This window comes from Microtus oregoni, unplaced genomic scaffold (assembly GCF_018167655.1).
Source record: "Microtus oregoni isolate MIOR12 unplaced genomic scaffold, Mior012 000008F_ref0000371, whole genome shotgun sequence".
Classification (NCBI taxonomy): Eukaryota; Metazoa; Chordata; class Mammalia; order Rodentia; family Cricetidae; genus Microtus; species Microtus oregoni.
In genome coordinates this window covers 38,619,527-38,638,288 of record NW_024543067.1, presented here as the reverse complement: position 1 = coordinate 38,638,288, position 18,762 = coordinate 38,619,527, and the positions used below count along the sequence as shown (strand labels likewise).

General features: G+C 50.9%; 1 protein-coding gene across 2 annotated transcripts; it reads left to right on the top strand.

Moving 5' to 3' along the window:
- Positions 1-206: 206 nt before the first annotated feature.
- Positions 207-17,387, top strand: Znf653 (zinc finger protein 653). 2 transcript variants are annotated; one of them, XM_041657175.1, is made up of 9 exons: positions 207-693; positions 3,665-3,708; positions 5,886-6,101; positions 14,316-14,924; positions 15,044-15,221; positions 15,325-15,436; positions 16,169-16,283; positions 16,607-16,706; positions 16,788-17,387. In XM_041657175.1, the coding sequence occupies exons 1-9, from the start codon at positions 401-403 to the stop codon at positions 16,963-16,965; spliced, it is 1,845 nt and encodes a 614-aa protein (XP_041513109.1). In that variant the 5' UTR covers positions 207-400; the 3' UTR covers positions 16,966-17,387. The 2 variants fall into 2 exon arrangements, with proteins under 2 accessions (XP_041513109.1, XP_041513108.1); XM_041657174.1 differs by having other exon boundaries at positions 15,020-15,221.
- The last annotated feature ends 1,375 nt before the right edge of the window (positions 17,388-18,762 follow it).

Below are 18,762 nucleotides of genomic sequence, written 5' to 3'. Positions count from 1 at the left end.
TGCTGGAGTTAGTTCTGGCTTTCCACCTTCTGAGTCCTGCAAATGGAACTCAGATTGCCAGGTTTGGCAGGATTCGCCTTTACCCGCAGAGCCATCACCATGGCCTTTTAAAAAAAAATTAAGATAGTGTTAAGTAGCCCACACTGCTCTAGAATTCAAGAGACAGCCAAGGATAACCTTGAGTTCCCAGAACGTACTGCCTTCACTTCCCAAGTAGCCCGGTAACTGGAGTGTGCCGTCTTCCTGGCCAGCGCATGCGCAGCTCCGGCTAGCTGTCCCCCGTTTGGCGCCGCGGGCAGTGGAGAACCTGTGAGAAATCTCCCGGCGGCGCAGGCTAGGCGCGCCACTTCCGGTTGAGGCTCCTAACAACGGGGGAGGCCGGTAACCAGGTTGGGGGGGGATGGCGGAGCGGGCTCCAGAGCCCGGGGCGGAGGCGGGGGCGGGGGCAGGCGGGGAGACGGCAGCAGAGGAGGGCGCGGCGGGTCGAAAGGCGCGGGGCCGACCGCGGCTCACAGAGTCGGACCGGGCCCGGAGGCGGCTCGAGTCCCGGAAGAAGTACGACGTGCGGCGCGTGTACCTGGGCGAGGCGCACGGCCCTTGGGTGGACCTGAGACGGCGCAGCGGCTGGAGCGACGCCAAACTCGCTGCCTACCTCATTTCGCTGGAGCGCGGCCAGCGTACCGGCCGCCACGGGTGAGGGGGCGCGGGCCCGGGAGAAGGAGGGAAGGAGGGAGAGGCGGGGAGAGCGCCGCCCCCGGAACTGGAGGCCCCGCCCCCGAGCCGCCAAGCAGGCCTCAGGCTCAGGCGACCCGGACCCCTCACGCGCCGCCTCCGGCCTGCTGACTATCCAATGCCAGCCTTTTCCCGCCCCTCTGCCCGCCTCCAGTAACTCTGACTGGCCCATCCTGGCCTCGGTTGGGGCGTCCCGCAGGTGTGAATTTGCAAAGGTGCCTGGCACTCTAGTTTTCTGTATGTGACTAGCTTGTATGTATATATGTATGTATGTGTGTGTGTGTGTGTGCGCGCATGTATGTGCACCACCTGCGTGCCTGCTGTCTGCGGAGGTCAGAAGAGGGTGTTCGATCCCCTGGAACTGGAGTTACGGATGGTTGTGAACCACAGGTAGGTGCTGGTAACCAAACCCGGTCCTCTGCAAGTTCAGAAAGGGGTCTTCACCACTGAGTCATCTCTCTAGCCAGCGCTCTGTTTCAACTCCCTTGTCGGGGCTACCTATAAAGTCAGCAGGAAGGGAAAGACTTCACCTGTCCTGCTCCTTCTGAACTCGAAGACTTGGCGAAGGACTCCGGTCCTCCCTGATGCCAGTTAACTCGGAGCTGAGTTGCTCCCCAGGAGCCAAGGGGCTTAGGGGTGCCATGACTTAATTAATTATTCAGTTGTTGGTTAGTTTCTCGAGACAGGGTTTCTCTGTGTAGCCCTGGCAGACCTCGAACTCGCTTTGTAAACCAGGCTGGTCTCAGCATCCTGCGTACTGGGACTAAAGGCATGCACCAGGCTTGGCATAGGGTTCTTTTAAGATTTTATTTGTTTGTGTAGGCCCACAGGTGGAGATTACAGAACAGCCATGTGGAACTGGTCCTCTCCTACCATGTGTGTTTTGCCACACTCTAAGTATTCATATGTTGGTAAATTGACATGTACTGCTTGCCCATACTGAGAAACGGTCTCTGAAAGTATGTCCGCCTCCTCCCCCATATTTTAGAGCCAAGCATGTTTGTATCAGTGCCCTCCAACACCCTTTGTCTGGGGTAGGGTGGGCCCTCTAACTCAGTGACAGGAAGAGAAGAAAACTGCAGAACAGCCCAAGAGTAAAGATCCTGTGCCCTTAAGAACAGCAGAAGGCGGAGTGTTTCCAACAGAGCTTACTACTGTTTGTTCCATAATGCAAAAATACCTGCAGTGGGAAAGAGGCTGAAGTTCAGCCGTGGAGAGAGAGCTCAACCTGGAACCCCAACTGACACCTCAGCTTCCCCAGCCAGCTGCTGCACATTGTAAACGCCAGATCCGATGTTAGCTCTGTTTGGTCTGCACAGACAGTTCCAGCCAGCCAGGGCTACATCATGATACCCTGTCTCAAGTAAAATTACAGAGCTTAGAAAGGATCCAGCCACAGTGGGGATTCATGGTGTATCTTATTCTTCTCTTGTTGACCTCATCTGTCTGATTCTGGGGGCTGGAGAGGTAACTCCAGTGCTTAAGAGCACTTGTTGCTCTTGCAGAGGATCTGGGTTTGGTTCTAGGTTGTGGTTTGCAACCATCTGTAACTCCAGTTCCAAGGGATCCTTCTGATTTCCATGGGCAGCAGGCACATACATGGTACAAAGGCATAAATGCAGGCAAAAACTTATGCACGTGAAATAATAAAATCATTTTTTTAAAAGTTAGCCAGGCATAGTGGCACATGCCTTTAATCCTAGCTCTTTGGAGGCCGATGCAGATGGAGCTCTCTGAGTTTGAGGCTAGCCTGGTCTACGTATTGAGTTCCAAGATAGCCAGGGCCACATAGAGAGAGACCTTGTTTCAAAAGGAAAAACAAAACAAAATAAAAATAATTTGATTCTGTGGGGCAGTAATCAGCCAGGAGCAAGGGGTATATAATTCAGTGGTCAGTGATGGAGTACCTCATATGTGAAGAGCTCTGGATCCCACCCCCACCATATGCAAGCATGCATGTTTGTAATCACAGCACTTCAGAGAAAGGCATTTGCTCCCAAGCCTAATGACCTTAGTTGATCCCCAGGACACATTAGCAGAAGAAAACTGACTCCTGCAAGCTGTCCTCTGCCCTCCATACATAATCACTATGACACATTCCCTACCTCTATAAATAAGTGTAACACAAATTATTACTATTATTATTATTTTGGTTTTTTGAGATAGGGTTTCTCTGCAGCTTTGGAGCCTGTCCTGGAACACAAATTATTTTTAAGAATAAAACTCTTACATTGAAGCATGAGGAGTAAAGGTAGGCCCTGGGATGCCAGGAAGAAGGAATTTACAATAATCCTCTTGCCTCTGCTTCTTGATTTCTGGGATTATAGGCATGAGCTGTCACATAGGGTTTATTTGATTCAGTGAAAGGAACCCTGGGCTCTGCATGCTAGGCATGTGCTCCAATATTTTTTTCTATTATTTTTTTCTATATTTTACTTCTTGAAACAGGGTTTCCCTATATGATGTAAGCTGGCCTTGACTTCTTGATATAATCCAGACTGGCCTCAAATTCATGATCCTCCCACATCTGCCTTCTGAGTGCTGGGGAGACGGGTGTGCGCCCACACTTCTGACTAACATTATCAATTGATGGTTGGTGGAATTTGTGGATATAGGGACTGACTCTGAATACAAGCCATCTGCCCCATGGGGTAGGAGTCAAGGAACTCTCTTAGCATTCTTCCCAGTCTCTACGTCCCATCTGCCTGGGACCTTCTGAGGGCTAGTGTTCTCTGAGCTAAGTAATCGTAAGAGGCCTCCATTCAGGGCTGCTGCCAGTGGCAGTTACCCAAACCACGGACTGCTGGAAAGGGAACAGGACAGCAGTTCAGATTCCATCCCAGAGCAGATGAACTGCTGTCATTTTCTACCAGCTCAGGACTTGGGCCCAGCTTGGCCCCAAATTCACCCTCACCGCCTCTCTGTGTTGCAGGAAGCCTTGGGAACAAGTCCCCAAAAAGCCAAAACGGAAGAAAAGTAAGTGGAGCTGCAGCATGGGGAGGGGTGGGAGCACGTGCAGTGCATAGCCTAGAAGCAACCCAGTTACCATCCCTTTGCTGCGTGGTTGGAAGGTGGAAGAGCCAGTCCCTGCCCCACATGCTAGAGGCAGAGTGTGTTGTGTGCCAGGTGGGCTGAATCTAAAGAGGCCCCACCCAGCAGGACCTCAGTGCCTTACCAAATCATTAGGCTGCGGGTCTCCTTGACATTCAGCTGGGTGATTAAGAGAACCACCTGGTGGCCATGAGTCCTGCTCTGCCTCTTTTTTGATACATGGGTCTCAGTGGAGCTCAGGCTCATTCTATAGCAGAGGGTGGTCTTTATCCCACAGTGCTAGGCTGACAGGTATGTGCCACAAGTCCAGTTCATGTGCTCTTAGTGATGGAACCCACGGCTGTGTGCTCACTGAGTAGGTTCTCTACAACTAAGTCATATCCCCAGCTTCCAATTAAAAAAAAATACATGTTTTTATTCTTTTATTTGTGTGCATGCACACGTGCATACACATCACAGGTGTGAAGTCAGAACTACTTGTTTAAGTTGATTCTTGCTTTCTACCACATAGGTCCTGAGTATCTAACTCAGGTGGGTCAGGCTGGTAGCCAGCTACTTATCACTGAACTATCTTGGTGGCATACTATTTTTTTTTCTGACTTGTTTTACTGTGCAACCCAGGCTAGCCTCAAAACTCAAAATCACCCTGTCTGATGGGATTACAGGCATGCCTAACCATTCCCACTCACAGCTTTGGCACATGAATTCTTGGAGGCAGAGGCAAGTAACCATCTTTACTGTGCAACCCCAAAGGGTTAGGTAGTGCCAGGCTGGAAGTGGAGCAGCTGTTGAAGTTCCATGTCACTGATGTGGTTCTCATGAGGATGGAGACCCTGGGCATACTCCCTCAGCCCAAATACCTCTCCTTCCCAGCTCTACAGGTGTAGGACAGCCCTACCCCATCACACTCATAGGCCCTAGTGTTCCTCTGTGCCCTTGTGGCTTCTTTACCCCTTCTGCCTCTGTGGCAGTCTCCAAAGGTGGAATCCTGGTTCTCCCCTGGCCACTCACTTAGAGCTGCCCAGCCAGATTGTGACAAAGCCTAGATCTGAACGCAGGCTGTTTGGCTCTGCCATTCTCGCCCTCCGGCACCCTCACCATGTATGATGAGTTCTTGCCCTAGCCAGCAATACTGATGGTGTGGAATGACAGCCTTTGTGGGGCTGTCATTCTAGAGGGGGAGACAGACAGGAGGTATCTGAATAGACAGCCACAGGCAGCTTCTTGGTGCTGTCACAAACATACCAAAGTTGGCTAGCATGACTCCGAAGAGCATGGCTTCTTAGAGGAGGGCATCTATGGGTGATCTCTGGGTGGAGGCACTGAGTGAGGCTGTCATCTGGAGGATGTGCAAGGGCCGAGGCAGGACCTTACCTAGCTCATTTAAAGGACAGCTAGGAGGCCATGTGGCTGGAAGGGGTGAAGAGGAGTATGGGACCTGACAATAGTATATGGTCTTGCTGGCCACCTTGGCACTTGCTTTTCTCTTTCCCCTTTTGAGGTGGTGGCCAGTGGATTTTGAGCTGAGAGGGGATATGCCCTGCTCTCCTGGCACCCCCTTGTGGCTGTAGATGTTAGCATGCTGACACCAGGGAGAACTCCTAGGACTGTGTGGCTCTAGCCCAGAGGTATTGATGAAGATTTTTATTAAGAAGCAGCTGGGTATGGTGGCACACATCTTGAATCCCCCCAAAAAACCAGCTAATGATGGGGGCATCAAGCTAAAAGCTGAGCAGTGGCGCATACCTTTAATCCCAGCACTGGGGAGACAGAAGCAGGCAGATCTCTCTGAGTTCAAAGGTATCTTGGGCTACATATGAGCCCCCCGCTTTTTTTTTTAAAGGAAAAGAAAACAGCTAACAATTATTTTGCCTCTAGTATGTGCTAGTCCCCATAATCTATATGACTTCACTCAGCCATGGACAGTACCTGGCTACCTCTGGATCCTAGTTGTCTCTAGGTTGTGTTACCTCTCCTATCCTCAGTTTCATCTCCTGCTAAGTGGGAGTGGGATTCAAGAGGCTGTCTCAGACTGTGGGAACTGTGGGCTCCAGGGGGAGTGAAACCCTGTCCTCATGTCCACCTGGATCCTGTGTCCACAGGGCGGAGGCGCAACGTGAACTGCCTGAAGAACGTGGTGATCTGGTATGAGGACCACAAACACCGATGCCCATATGAGCCGCACCTGGCTGAGCTTGACCCTACTTTTGGCCTTTACACAACGGCTGTGTGGCAATGTGAAGCTGGCCACCGCTACTTCCAGGACCTGCACTCTCCACTCAAGCCCTTAAGTGACTCAGAGCCTGACAGTGACAAAGGTGGGTCTTCAGGACACGGGCATCGGAGATAGCAGGCATGGGGCCTCAGCACTCTTCCCAGGTGGACCAGCCTGGACTGCCCTCAGCCTCAGGGAGCTGTCAGAACTGTATCAGCCAGGATGTAGCCTGGCCAAGCCCTGTGTAGACTTGCAGCCTTTGAGTCCCTGCCAAGCTGAGCAGAATGCTGTCCTCCTGTGCACTAACAGCCTTTTCATTTCTTCCAGCTTTCTCAGCTCCCTTTCCCTGTCTCGCCCTTCTCACTCCCTTTGTTCTCATCAGCTGAATTACTGGTTTTGGTTTCCTTTTAAATATTTTATGCATTTTTTCATTTGTTTTTGGCTGGCCTGGAACTTGCTATTTTAGACCATGCTGACTTTGAACCCACACTAATCTGCCTGCCTCTGCCTCCCGAGTGCTGAAATTAAGGTGTGCACCACCACATTCAATCCTGTTTTGTTTTTTTAAGTCAGGGTCTTTCTTTAGAGCCCAGGCTAGTCTTGAGTTTTGGACAACCCTTCTACCTCGGCGAACCAAGTACTGGGATTACAGATGTGCACACAAAACCTGACTTCTCAGTAGTATATTCTAAGCAGGTGTCTGCCACTTGGTCATGCCCTTAGCTCCTCACTGAAAGATTCTAAGTACATGTTCTTCAGCTGAGCCACACCTCCTCGGCCCCCACTCCTTTTTTTTTAGCCCTTAAAATTTGTTTTTTTTTATAAACTTTTTGTTTATGTATATTGTTATTTTGCTTGTGTATGTCTATGCATCGCAGTGCCTTTAAAGGCCAGAAGTGGTGTTGTATTCCTGGTCCTCTAGAAGAGCAATCAGTACTCTTAACCTCTGAGGCATCTCTCCAGCCCCTTTCAGCCCTCTTTTTAGTTTTGAGATAAGGTTTCATCAAGTTCCCCAAGCTGGCTTTGAACTCTCTGTAGCTCTAGTAAACCTTGAATTTGAACTTGAAATCCTCTTGCCTCAGCATCCCAAGTAGTTAGGATTACTGCTTGGGCCACACTCAAGCTTCTTTCCTGCCTTTGATCTTCTGTTTTCCACTGTTGTCCCTCCCGTTCCCCACCCCACCCAGGTCTATCACATTTACTGTCCCCTCTCTCTCCTATCGCACACAAGTCACATTGGGCTAGCTGCCCACTTAGTCTGAGAGGGACTCCAGGAAGGCCTGAGTTCATCCTGGTGTGGGCAGTGAGGATGCTGCATGCTAACTACCTCAGGACTTGGCATGACTGACAAGGCCTATAGGGCCAGTTGCCAAGTGCTGTGGCAGGCCTGAGGGTGGGGTCAGTCATCAGAGCTAAGTCTGTGCTGGCAGGCATCACCAAGCAGGTGGCATCCCAGCTGGCTGAAGGGAAGCTGAGATGAGAAGTACTCCTGGTGGGCCTCCTACCCACGGCCACCCCTCTGGGCCTTGGCCAGTCTCCAGAGGGCAGGAGTCTTAGTTAGGGTTTCTTTCGCTGTGAAGAGACACCATGACCACAGCAACTCTTACAAAGGAAAACATTTAATTGGGGTGGCTTACAGTTCAGAGGTTTTAGTCCATTATCATGGTGAGACATGGTGTTGTGCAGGCATATATGTTGCTGAAGAAGGAGCTAAGAGTTCTACACCTTGATCCAAAGGCAGTAGGAAGTGAACTGAGACACTGGGCATGGCTTGAGCATATATGAGACTTCAAAGCCCACCCCCACAGTAACACACTTCCTCCAACAAGGTCATGTCTACTCTGACAAAGCCACACCTCCTAATAGTGCTACTCCCTATGAGCTTATGGGGGCCCAATGGCATTCAAACTATCAGAGCAGGTATCCTGTGCTTTTTGTTTAGCACCCTGTCCTCTTCAGCCTGCTACTTCTCCCTCAGTGTGCCCCACTGGAGGCCCTGCCCTGGGCCATCTGACTTCTCCCCATAGCCCTGTCATTTGTCCTGCTGTAGGAGGATTGGGACTCGTCTATCTGGTACTTCTTAGGCTATGATGGTGTCATCCCAGGCCAACACTGACCTCTATAATTGGGCTTTTGGGAGTGAGCCCTGTGATTCATTAGCCGTGTCTGCCCAGGCAGTGGTAAGGAGGTGGCTTTGCTCCTGTTCTGGCCTTGTCCCCAAGCGCCTCTCCCTACCTTGGCCCATGCCTGGGGTGATCTTGCCACCTCTCAAGAGTCAGACTGGGAACCTTCTGCTGGTCTGTGAAGTCCAGACACAAACAGATGTTTGTTGTGTTGGTGCTTGGAGTGGAGTCCAGAGCCTACAGGTGATAGGCAAACATTCTCCCCTGAGCTTTTTTGGAGCCAGGGATGGAGCACCAGGTTGCCCATGCTGACCTTGAATTCATTTTATAATGCCAGTAGGCCTTGAACTAGTGATCTTTCCGCCTCAGTCTCCTGAGTAACTGGGGGCTTAGGTGTTATAAGTGGCAGAAAGGCCTGTTCCTCTTCCCAGCCACCCTGTGGCATCCAATCAAGATGGTCTCCATGCCTGTGTGAGTCAGCTCTCTGTTACTATACTGAATGCCCAGAACAACCCACTTAGGACAAGAAAGGCTTGCCTAGGTCTCAGAAACTCTGGTGCCATTGGAACATGATGCTTAGGGACAGCAACAGTGGGGCTGCCTGCAGGAAAGTGCCAGTCATCACAGCTTCTGCCAGAGAAAACTGGAGTGGGCTAAGGCCCCACAGTTTCCTTAAAGACCCACCTGTGGCCTGAGTCCTCAGGCTCAGCCTGTCTGTTAAAGGCTTCCCCACCTTCTAATGGTGCCGTTTTTGGAACCATATTTTTAAAACAGGAGCCTTTGGGGAACACTTAGACAAGCCATAGCTATACCCCAAGGGTCACTAAGAAGCTAAAAGCAAAACTCATCTACTTGTTTGGTCTGTTTTCATAGTTAATAGCCCCAGTGCCAGTTGAGCTGGCCCCAGAGTGATTCTGGGGCCCAGAGTGGTGCTGTAAAGGCAGGCCCTTTACACAACTGCCAGCAGGTACTGATCCAGGCTCTGGAGCCGCAGAACTAATGGTCCCCAATGGCATGGCCAGTTGTGTTTTGAGCATAATAACAAAAGTTCCAGTCACTCATGGCTCCATTCCCTTCAGTCTTTGTGTGTGGAGTTTAGTAACAAATACATGACTGAAATATTGGGCCTTGGCTTACTAGTGGCCTTCTGGGAGTAGAAGGAGTGCTCTGCCCAAGGGCCTCCTTTGTGTGCACATGCGTGTGCACATAGAGTACAGGCGCTCAAGAAGGCCGGAAGCCTTTGATCCACTGGAGCTAGAGTTGCAGGTAGTGAGCTTCCTAACGTGGGTGTTGGGACTGAATGTCTGCAATAGCAGTGTGTGCTTTTAACTACTGAGCCCTATCTCTGGCCCTTTGTGGTATTTCAGTTCTAGAGTAGAAGCAGATGATAAATAACATAAGCAAGTACATAAGATATTCTGGAAAGGGGGATTGTTTGAGACAGGCGATCAGGATACCTCCCTGGGAAAGTCGATGAGCTGACACGCCCCAAACCTGAGGACTCAGGTTCTTTTTGTCCTGTGGCTCTAGCCTCCTCCTGGACCTGCCAGGATGGATGAGAGGGTCAGAAAGGTGGAAGGTTAGCCCAAGGGAAAACATATTGGCTGCTCTGTTGGCTGGAACCAGAGCTGGGCTGTGTCTACCTGTTGCAGGGCATGGGAGATGCAGACCAGCAGGGTATGTGTGCACAGGAGGAAGCGCTGGCCTGTCTCTTTGGCAGGAAGTGATGAGCAGGTTCTTAGGAGCTGGGGAACCAAGCTCTATTGCAGGGATGCTGAGGCCATGACCAGCATCTGTAGGGATTGAAGAGAGGCAGTTGGGCTGTGGGTGGATGGATTTTGGATGTAGCCCCAACAGGTTTTACTGACAGATTGGAAGTGGGTCTGAGAGAAGGTTAAGTATAGCCCCAGGACATTGGCTTGAGCTACAGGAAGGATAGAACTGCCACCCTGTGAGACTGGGCCACCTGTGAGCAGCACAGGCTTTGCTGGAAGAAAATCTAGTGAGGAGGATCCCAGTGTCACCGAATGGATTCTGAGATGGGAGCAACAGAGAATGCAGTAGGGAAGCCCAGCTCCCCATGAATACCTAGAGTCACCAGGCCACTGGTGTAGCCTATGGTGTCAGAGAAACAGATACAGTTGAAGGGTAGGGAGGTGGTAGCTGGTCAAGTGCTTGCTATGCAAGCATGAGAACATGGAATCAATTCCCAGCACATGCATCTAAAAAACAGGTGTCATGGTATACCCTGTAATCCCAGCAGTGGGGAGACCTGACAGGAACTCCCTGGGGCTCACTGACCAGCCAGTTTAACCAAAATGGTGAACTTTAAATTGAAGGAGAGACTCTATCTCCAAAAATAAATTGAGCCAAACATAATGGCACACGTCTCAGCACTCGAGAGGCAATGGCAGGTGGATCTCTGTGAGTTCAAGACTAGCCTGGTCTACATAGTAAGTTCTGGGCCAGCCAGTACTACATACTGAGACTCTTGATTCAAAATATACAGTAAAAATAAACGAATAAGGGAGGTAGAGAGTGATTGAGGAAGGTGCCAAAATTGGCTTTTGACCTCCACATATATCTGTACACATGTGCACACATATGCAGACACATAAACACATATACACACATACAGTAGATACAGCCTGTATTCTGTGCCCATGTGTTTTATACTCAATGCTTCTGTCTGCATACAGAGTCAGCCAACTGAACATAGGGGCAAGGTCAGCGTGTGTGAGTTCATTTCCAACACAACACAGTATGGGCCTCTTTTTGATTCCTTTTCCTTTTTTCTTGTGTTTTCTTTTGTCTATTTGCTTCTGAAGCAATACAGTATAGAAAGAGTTGTTTGTATTGTGTCAGGTATTACAAATTATTTAAGACAAAAGAAGTGTGCATAAGTTTTATGAAGGTTTGCATTTTATTATTTAATTTTTATTACATTTATTTGTTGGGAGGACTGTGTATGGCGTGCCACCAATGTCGATGCCAGTGAATATCAGAGGACAACTTAGTAGGGGTTGGTGCTCACCCTTCCACCATGGGGTCCTAGGGGTCAAACTTAGATCCTCAGTTCTGGCTGCAAGTGATATTTACCAACTGAGCCTTCTCTGTAGCCCCCAGATACTGTATTTTATACACAGGCTTTCAGTTTCTGAGAATGTTGATGTCAGCTTGGAGTTCTAGAACCAATAATTCCCCCTGAACAAACTTCCAGAATCTTTAGAATTTCCTGAATGGAGAAGGTTTTTTGTTGTTGTTGTTGTTTATAAACTAGTCACACAATGAGTAATTGCCTAGTTATTTTTACTTTATCAGTGTGCATGTGTGTGTGCTCACCCGCGTGTATGTGCACGTGCCAGAGAGGGCATCAGATCTCCTAGGGCTGTTGAGAGCTCCCCGGGAATAGAACATGAGTCCTTTGGAAGAACAGCAAGTGCTCTTTAACCTTAAGCTGGGCCTGATAGTGTTTTCTGTAATTCATATGGAGTCACTTTAAGGAGCTATTTGGAATATCCCTAAATCCATCCTAGTTAGGTGATTCTGGGCTGCAAACAGAAGTTTCTGTCCCACCAGCTCCCACAGCCATTCAGTCCCAAAGAAACACACAGAGGCTTATATTAATTATAATCTGTTTGGCCTATTAGCTTAGGCTTATTAACTAGTTTTTACAACTTAAATTAACCCATAATTCTTGTCTGTGTTTAGCCACAGGGCTTGGTACCTTTTATCAGTGAGACATTCTCACCTTGTTTCCTCTGCATCTGACTGGTGACTGCATCTCTGTCTTTTCTCTTCCTCAAATTCTCTTAGTCCGGTTTCCTTGCCTATACTTCCTGCAGGGCTATTGGCCAATCAGCATTTCATTAAACCAGTGTGAGTAACAAATCTTGACAGTGTACAAGAACATTATCCCACAGCACTGGGCACCACAACTACAATAGCTGCTGGGTAGGGGGACTAGCCATCTACAAGACCAAACACAGGAGGAGAGGGAAGATGTAAGCTTAACACCCTTCCATCAGGGAGCAGCTAAACATTTGGTCATGAGAGCTCTTCTGAGGCTGGGGAGATGGCTTAATCAGTAAAATACTTGCTGTTCAAATGTGAAGACATGAATTTGGGGCCCCAGCACCTGCAGAACAGCTGAGTGCCAGCCAGTGAGATGGCCCCACAGGTAAAGGTGTTTGTTGCCAAGCCAGATGATCTGAGTTCTGTCTTTGGGACCTACATGGTGGAAGGAAAGAGCTAACTCGTGCAAGTAATCCTCTGGCCTCCATACATGGACACCATGGTGCCCCTACCTGCAAATAAGTAAATGTGAGAAATACAAAATAGTAAGGGAGAGAGAGATTGAGGGAGACAGCAGATGTCCACCTCTGGCCTCCACCCATGCACACCCAGGCTCGTGAGCAGTGAGCGGAGAGTTCTGGTGGGGTGGACTTGATGGCGCTGAGAGGGAGGCACATTCGGAGAGGTGCAGAAGCTGAAATCTGTCACCAGGAACCAGTACTGTGACTCCAGTGTTGACTTCTGACTATTGATAAATTACAACTTCATGATAAAGTTGTGATCGTAAGCAGACCAAAGGGAGAACTTTCTAAAGTTCCATAAGTCATCCCAGCAAGTCATGGCACCTGAGAATGGCATCATGGGAATTCTTAGCTGATACCTGAGACACACAGGGTGGACCAGGATTTTCCATGGGCATCAGAAGTGGACAGAGCCTTGTGACAGAGCCCTTGACTTAATAAATTAGAAGCTTACTCCAGATAGGTTGTTTCTGAATCCTATGGAATTGAGATGATAGCATTTGACATGAATCAAATTAGTGTGAGAATCAGTGCTAATGCTGGGTGTGGTGGTGCACGCCTTTGATCCCCACACTTTAGAAACAGGCAGCCCCTGTTTGAGGCCCCGCCTGGTCTACTATATATCCCAGCCAGGGACACATAGTGAGACCCTATCTCAAAACAACAAAAAAACAAGCCAGAGAGGCCAGGGAAGAGCAATGTGAGAGCCTCGAAAAGAGACTAGTGGTTGAGTATAGCTAGCCAATTCAGGTATACAGGGACCTAGAAGGGACCACTGGCTTTGGACCTCGAAATCACAGTTCCTAATTCCTGGCCATACATAGATTCCAGCTGCTGCTTCTGCTGCCACCACCAACTGCACCACCCCCATGTGTGTATGTTTTCACGTGTGTGTGTGTGTAGGCCAGTGGATTACCTTGGGTGTCATCCTCAAAATTGTCATCTCCCTCCTTTGAAACAGGCTTCCTCACTGACCTGAAGCTCACTATTTAGTCTAGACTGTCTGATCAGTGAACCCCAGTGGTCTTTGTATCTCTGCCTCACCAGTGCCGGGGGTGGAGCACTGGGAACGTGAGGCCATGGAGCACATGTGGAGGTCAGAGGACAACTTTGTGGAGTCGACTTTCCACCTATATATGGTGTATTAGTTACTGTTTTGTTGCCACGATAAAACACCATGACCAAAAGAAAGAATTTATTATTCTGGCTTGTGGTTCCAGAGGAGTGAGAGTCCGTCTGGTGGTAAAGCATGGCAGCGAGCAGGAAGCTAACTGCAAACGCAAGCAGAGAGCAAATGAAAAGAGATGAGGCTGTGTAACCTCAGGTCCTGCCCCTACTGATGTGCTTCTTTCAGCAAGGCTACACAACTTAAACTTCCCCAAACAGTGCCAGCAACTGGGGATCCAGTGTTCAAATGCCTGAGCCTATGGGAACTTTTATCATTCAGATCACCACATATGGGTTCTATGAACCAAACTTAGGTAACCAGTCTTGCATGGCAAGTACCTTTAACCACTAAACCATCTCACCAGTCCGCACACAGAAATCTAAAGACTTATTTTTATGTGTATGAGTGTTTAGCCTGCATGACTATAAATATACTACATGTGTGCAGTACTCATGGAGGCCAGGAGAGAGTGTCAGACCCCCTTCAACTGGTGTTACAGGCTGGATTGAGCCACCACATGGGTGCTAGGAACTGAACCTGGTCCTCTCTAAGAGCAGCAAGTACTCTTAAGCACTGAGCCATCTTCCTAGCTGCCATACATGGTATCTGACCTGGATTATGGGATGGAACTCGGGCCCTTGTACTTGTAAAACAAGCACTTCGGTGTGAGCCGTCTCCGAGCTAATAACCGTCCCCTTTTGTCTCTGCAGTGGGCAATGGACTGGTGGCTGGCAGCTCTGACTCATCCAGCTCTAGCTCCAGCTCTGACTTGGATGAGCCTCCTGATGCCCAACTGGCCAAAGCCTCAGCTGCTGCTGCAGCCACCCCTGCCAGCCCTACAGGCAGCAGTGGACTGATCACTCAGGAAGGAGTTCACATCCCCTTTGATGTCCACCATGTGGAGAGCCTGGCTGAGCAGGGCACCCCTCTGTGCCAAAACCCTGCAGGAAGTGGGCCCGAGGCCCTGGAGACAGTGGTGTGTGTGCCAGTGCCCATGCAAATGGGCGCTGGCCCCAGTACCCTCTTTGAGAACATGCCCCAGGAGGCACTGGGTGAGGTGGTGGCCAGCTGCCCAGTGTCAGGCATGGTGCCTGGCTCCCAGGTGATCATCATTGCTGGTCCTGGTTATGACACCCTTACAGCCGAGGGCATCCACCTCAATGTGGCTACTGGCAGTGGCACTCCCAGCAGTGGCGTGGGTGAGGAGGTACCCTGTGCCATGATGGAAGGTGTGGCAGCCTATACACAAACGGAGCCTGAGGGCACCCAGCACAGCACCGTGGACACCACCTCCATAGCCAGCATCGAGACCAAGAAAGGTCTGGAGTGCCACTGTGGCCTCTGGCAGGGGTTGGGAGGGGTGGCAGAGGGGAAGGAGCTCAAAGTGAGCTCCTTGACAGCCTTATCCCCACAGACACCGCCCCGTGTCACCCCGTAGAGAAGGAGGACCTGTGTATGCTCAAGGAGGAGAAAGAGGATTCGGTGGCCCCAGAGCTGACAGAGCTGGCAACTACCATGGCCGAGAATAGAGAAGCGGAAGCAGATGTGGATGGAGAGGAACTGGACAGCAGTGACATGTCAGCTATCATCTACGAGATTCCCAAGGAGCCTGAGAAGTGGGTGCTAGGATGGATGGGTGGGACCAAGGGTAAGGAACAGCTACAGACTTATAGCCTACTGGGACTGACACCCTGATGCTACAGGCTCCTTCCTCTCCAGGAGACGGCGGAGCAAGCGGTCACGGGTGATGGATGCTGATGGCCTGCTGGAGATGTTTCACTGTCCCTATGAGGGCTGCAGCCAGGTGTATGTGGCTCTCAGCAGCTTCCAGGTGAGGCCACCCCCAGGCAGGTCTGGGTCATGTGGCTGCATGTGGCTCTATTTGGTGTCAGTGGCACAGGGCCTGTGTCCGGGAACCCATTTCATCCCGGCTGGCCTTGCTGGACATCTGGCTTTCTCAGCCCTCTCTCTCTCTGCAGACATCAGACACAGCTGCCTGGTCTTACCAGCACCCCGACCACCCTCTTAGTCTTCCATAGGAAGACCACCGAAGTCCCAGGGGTCAGCCATACATGGGAGCCCCAGATCCTAGTACAACTAGAACTCTTTTCCTGTAGTTTACCTTCACAATGTGGATGATATACCCCGGGGGCAAACAAGGGTTTCCTCAGCTCTCCACACTGAAGGCAGCACCAGTAGACTGTTGAATTTTCTGAGCATGTGTTAAGTTCCCAGGCTGTTTTCATGGGTAAAGAATGAGATAACAGAATCAAGTTCCCCAGGGCAGTGCAGTATGTGAGGCATCCATCAGCCATTGTGCCTCTGGAGCCTCAGTTTCCTCCATTAGCAGCAGGAGCCTGCCAAGGTTAACTGGAGCCCAGAACTGGGATTGATAAAGCTGCTCTTTGACTCCCGCGCTCCTGTCCAAGCTGGATACTGGAATGCCTTTTCTACCTTCAAGTCTAGGCTGACTGTGGCTGATGTCCCGGCTACCTGCATGTCTTCCCACTTTAATAGCCCCCAGATGGGTCCATGGTACCACTCCTGCCCTTCTCACCCCTAGAACCACGTCAACCTGGTGCACCGAAAAGGGAAGACCAAAGTGTGCCCTCACCCTGGCTGTGGCAAGAAGTTTTATTTATCCAACCACCTGCGGCGCCATATGATCATCCATTCAGGTCAGGCCCTGCCAGCTGGCACCCATAGGCCAGGTGTAGTGCGCATGTATAAATCCCAGCGTTCAGGAGGCCTGGGCTGCACAGTGAAACCCCACATCCTTCCCTATACCCGGTACTGTTTACATGTGCAGTAGCCCCAAGTCCCAACTCTTGTCACATGGGGGCTCATCTTAGCAGTTAACACCCTGTGTCAGGAACTGCAGTCCTCTTACCTGTTGTGACTCCAACGGACACCATTCTCAGGGTTGTGGGATGGGGTAGGGGAGCTTGCTCCTTGCAGTCACCTCTACTGGGCAGTTTCCTGAGGCTGTTGCCACTCCTAGGCATCCGAGAGTTCACTTGTGAGACCTGCGGCAAGTCTTTCAAGAGGAAGAACCATCTGGAGGTGCACCGGCGCACGCACACAGGAGAGACGCCCCTGCAGTGAGTGTTGGGGTGCTAGGGAGGGAGGGACCTGATCGGGTCGCAGGGGAGTCTCAGGTGACCCGCCCCTGGACCACTCAGGTGCGAGATTTGCGGGTACCAGTGCAGGCAGCGTGCATCGCTCAACTGGCACATGAAGAAGCACACGGCAGAGGTGCAGTACAACTTCACTTGTGAGCGCTGCGGGAAGCGCTTCGAGAAGCTGGACAGTGTCAAGTTCCACACGCTCAAAAGCCACCCGGACCACAAGCCTACCTGACCTGCCTGCTCCCACGGACCTCAGCCTCTATTTATTTGTATTCTTGGACATCATGCCCAGACCTGTCAGAGCCCAAGACAGCCACTGGGGCTGCCCCAACCGCAGGCCGGAAGGAGGTGTTCCCCATTCCCCCTGGGCAGGTGCCCCGCCCTGTCCCTTCACGTCCCTCCCATGGAGCTGGCACCTGGGACCGACACTGCCGAACTGTGTCAAGAACACAGAATGAGATTAAAGTGAAAAAGGAGATGCCCTTCCCCTAGGCCTGAATAATTGTGGGGGTTGGGCACACTTTTGTGACCAATTAACCTGCTCTCCTGACCCAAGACTAGGTTGGGGGTGACTGCCCTTGGATAGCACACAGGAACCTTTCCTGTTAGCCTCTGCTCCCACAGGGTACCAGAATCCTGATGTCCACACCTCTCATGTCTCAGAATGTTGATTCCTGGCCCAGAGGACAGTGGGAGGAGCTAAATTGTTGAACACACATTTGGGAACACCCAAATGAGACTTCTACACTGGAGACAAACACTGGATAGAAAATGGAGTGATGGGTTGGGTTAGCGGAGTAGGAGGGACTTCCCTGAGAAAGTGTCTTTTGCTCTTGTGCCAGAGTAACAGAGAATCAATCCCAGTATGGGAGGATGGCTAGGTGTGTTCCTGGAACAGGACCTGGCCCCATTGCGTGCTGGGAGATTCGTGGGGAAGGAGGAGCCACCACCAGGTGGTGCATGAGCCTATGGACCCGGGGTGGTTGGTTGCTGCCACGTGACCCAAGGGAACACAGCTGCGCGAGCTCTGACACGTGCCCCTGGGAGCCTTGCAGCGCCACGCGCAGATTGGTCCCCATGGGGTGACAACACGACTCAATTCCCGCTTGGGACTCGGGTCTGCATTAGCGTGGTGCAGAACTGAGGGGCTGGTCTAAGCGCTCTAAGAGCCCCTTCTCTTACTCGCTCAATAGGAGCAGGCGGTTTCCATGGGAACCGCGGTGCGGCCTTTGCCCCAGGAAGTAGCCTGGCAGCAGAGAAACTCCCAGCCGAAGGGAGCGCGGGGGTGGAGGGCATCATTTGTGGTGGTGGGTCCTGCATCGGCAGCCGAGTTGCTCCACAAACCCCAGAGGAGCCACTTGGGAGCCTGCTCTGCCACCGCCCCTTCTGTGTGGGTCATTCTGATTGGCCCGCTCTCTTCCTGCGCGGCAGCACCTTCATCGTATGTTCTCTCATTGGCTCAATCTCCAGGGCATCTTGCAATTGGGTCTTTCGAGAGTCATTCGTGATTGGTTAAATCAGACTGATTCGCACTCTTGACAAACCGGATCATGAAGGGGCATACAAGAGTAAGAATAGGGCCGCGAAGACGGCTCATGGGTAAAGGTATCTGCCCCCAAGACTGGTGACATAAGTTCGATTCCTGGGGCTCACATGGTGGAAGACGAGACATGAATCCTAAAAATTGTTCTCCCTCTGACCTACACACACACAACATTCAGTGTTAATTAAAAAAAAAATGATTAGGTTAGGCTGGGGACAGTGACTCGGGTTAGAGAATCTGGTCTTCTGCCAGCAGCGCCTTTCCACCTGATCAGACCGCTGTCTGTGGTGCTGAAGCCTTGCTCGAGCCCCCACCCTGACCCAGTAAAAGCAGTAAACATTAAAGGAGGTGTTGCCGCTCCAATCTCCTAAAAAGGGGGGTGCTTTTACAGGACAAACAATCACATTCCCAGAAAGCCAGATATTAATCAGTAGGCCTGCCAAGCCTTGTTTGCCCAAGTTTGGAGACCTTCCTTATCTATGGTTT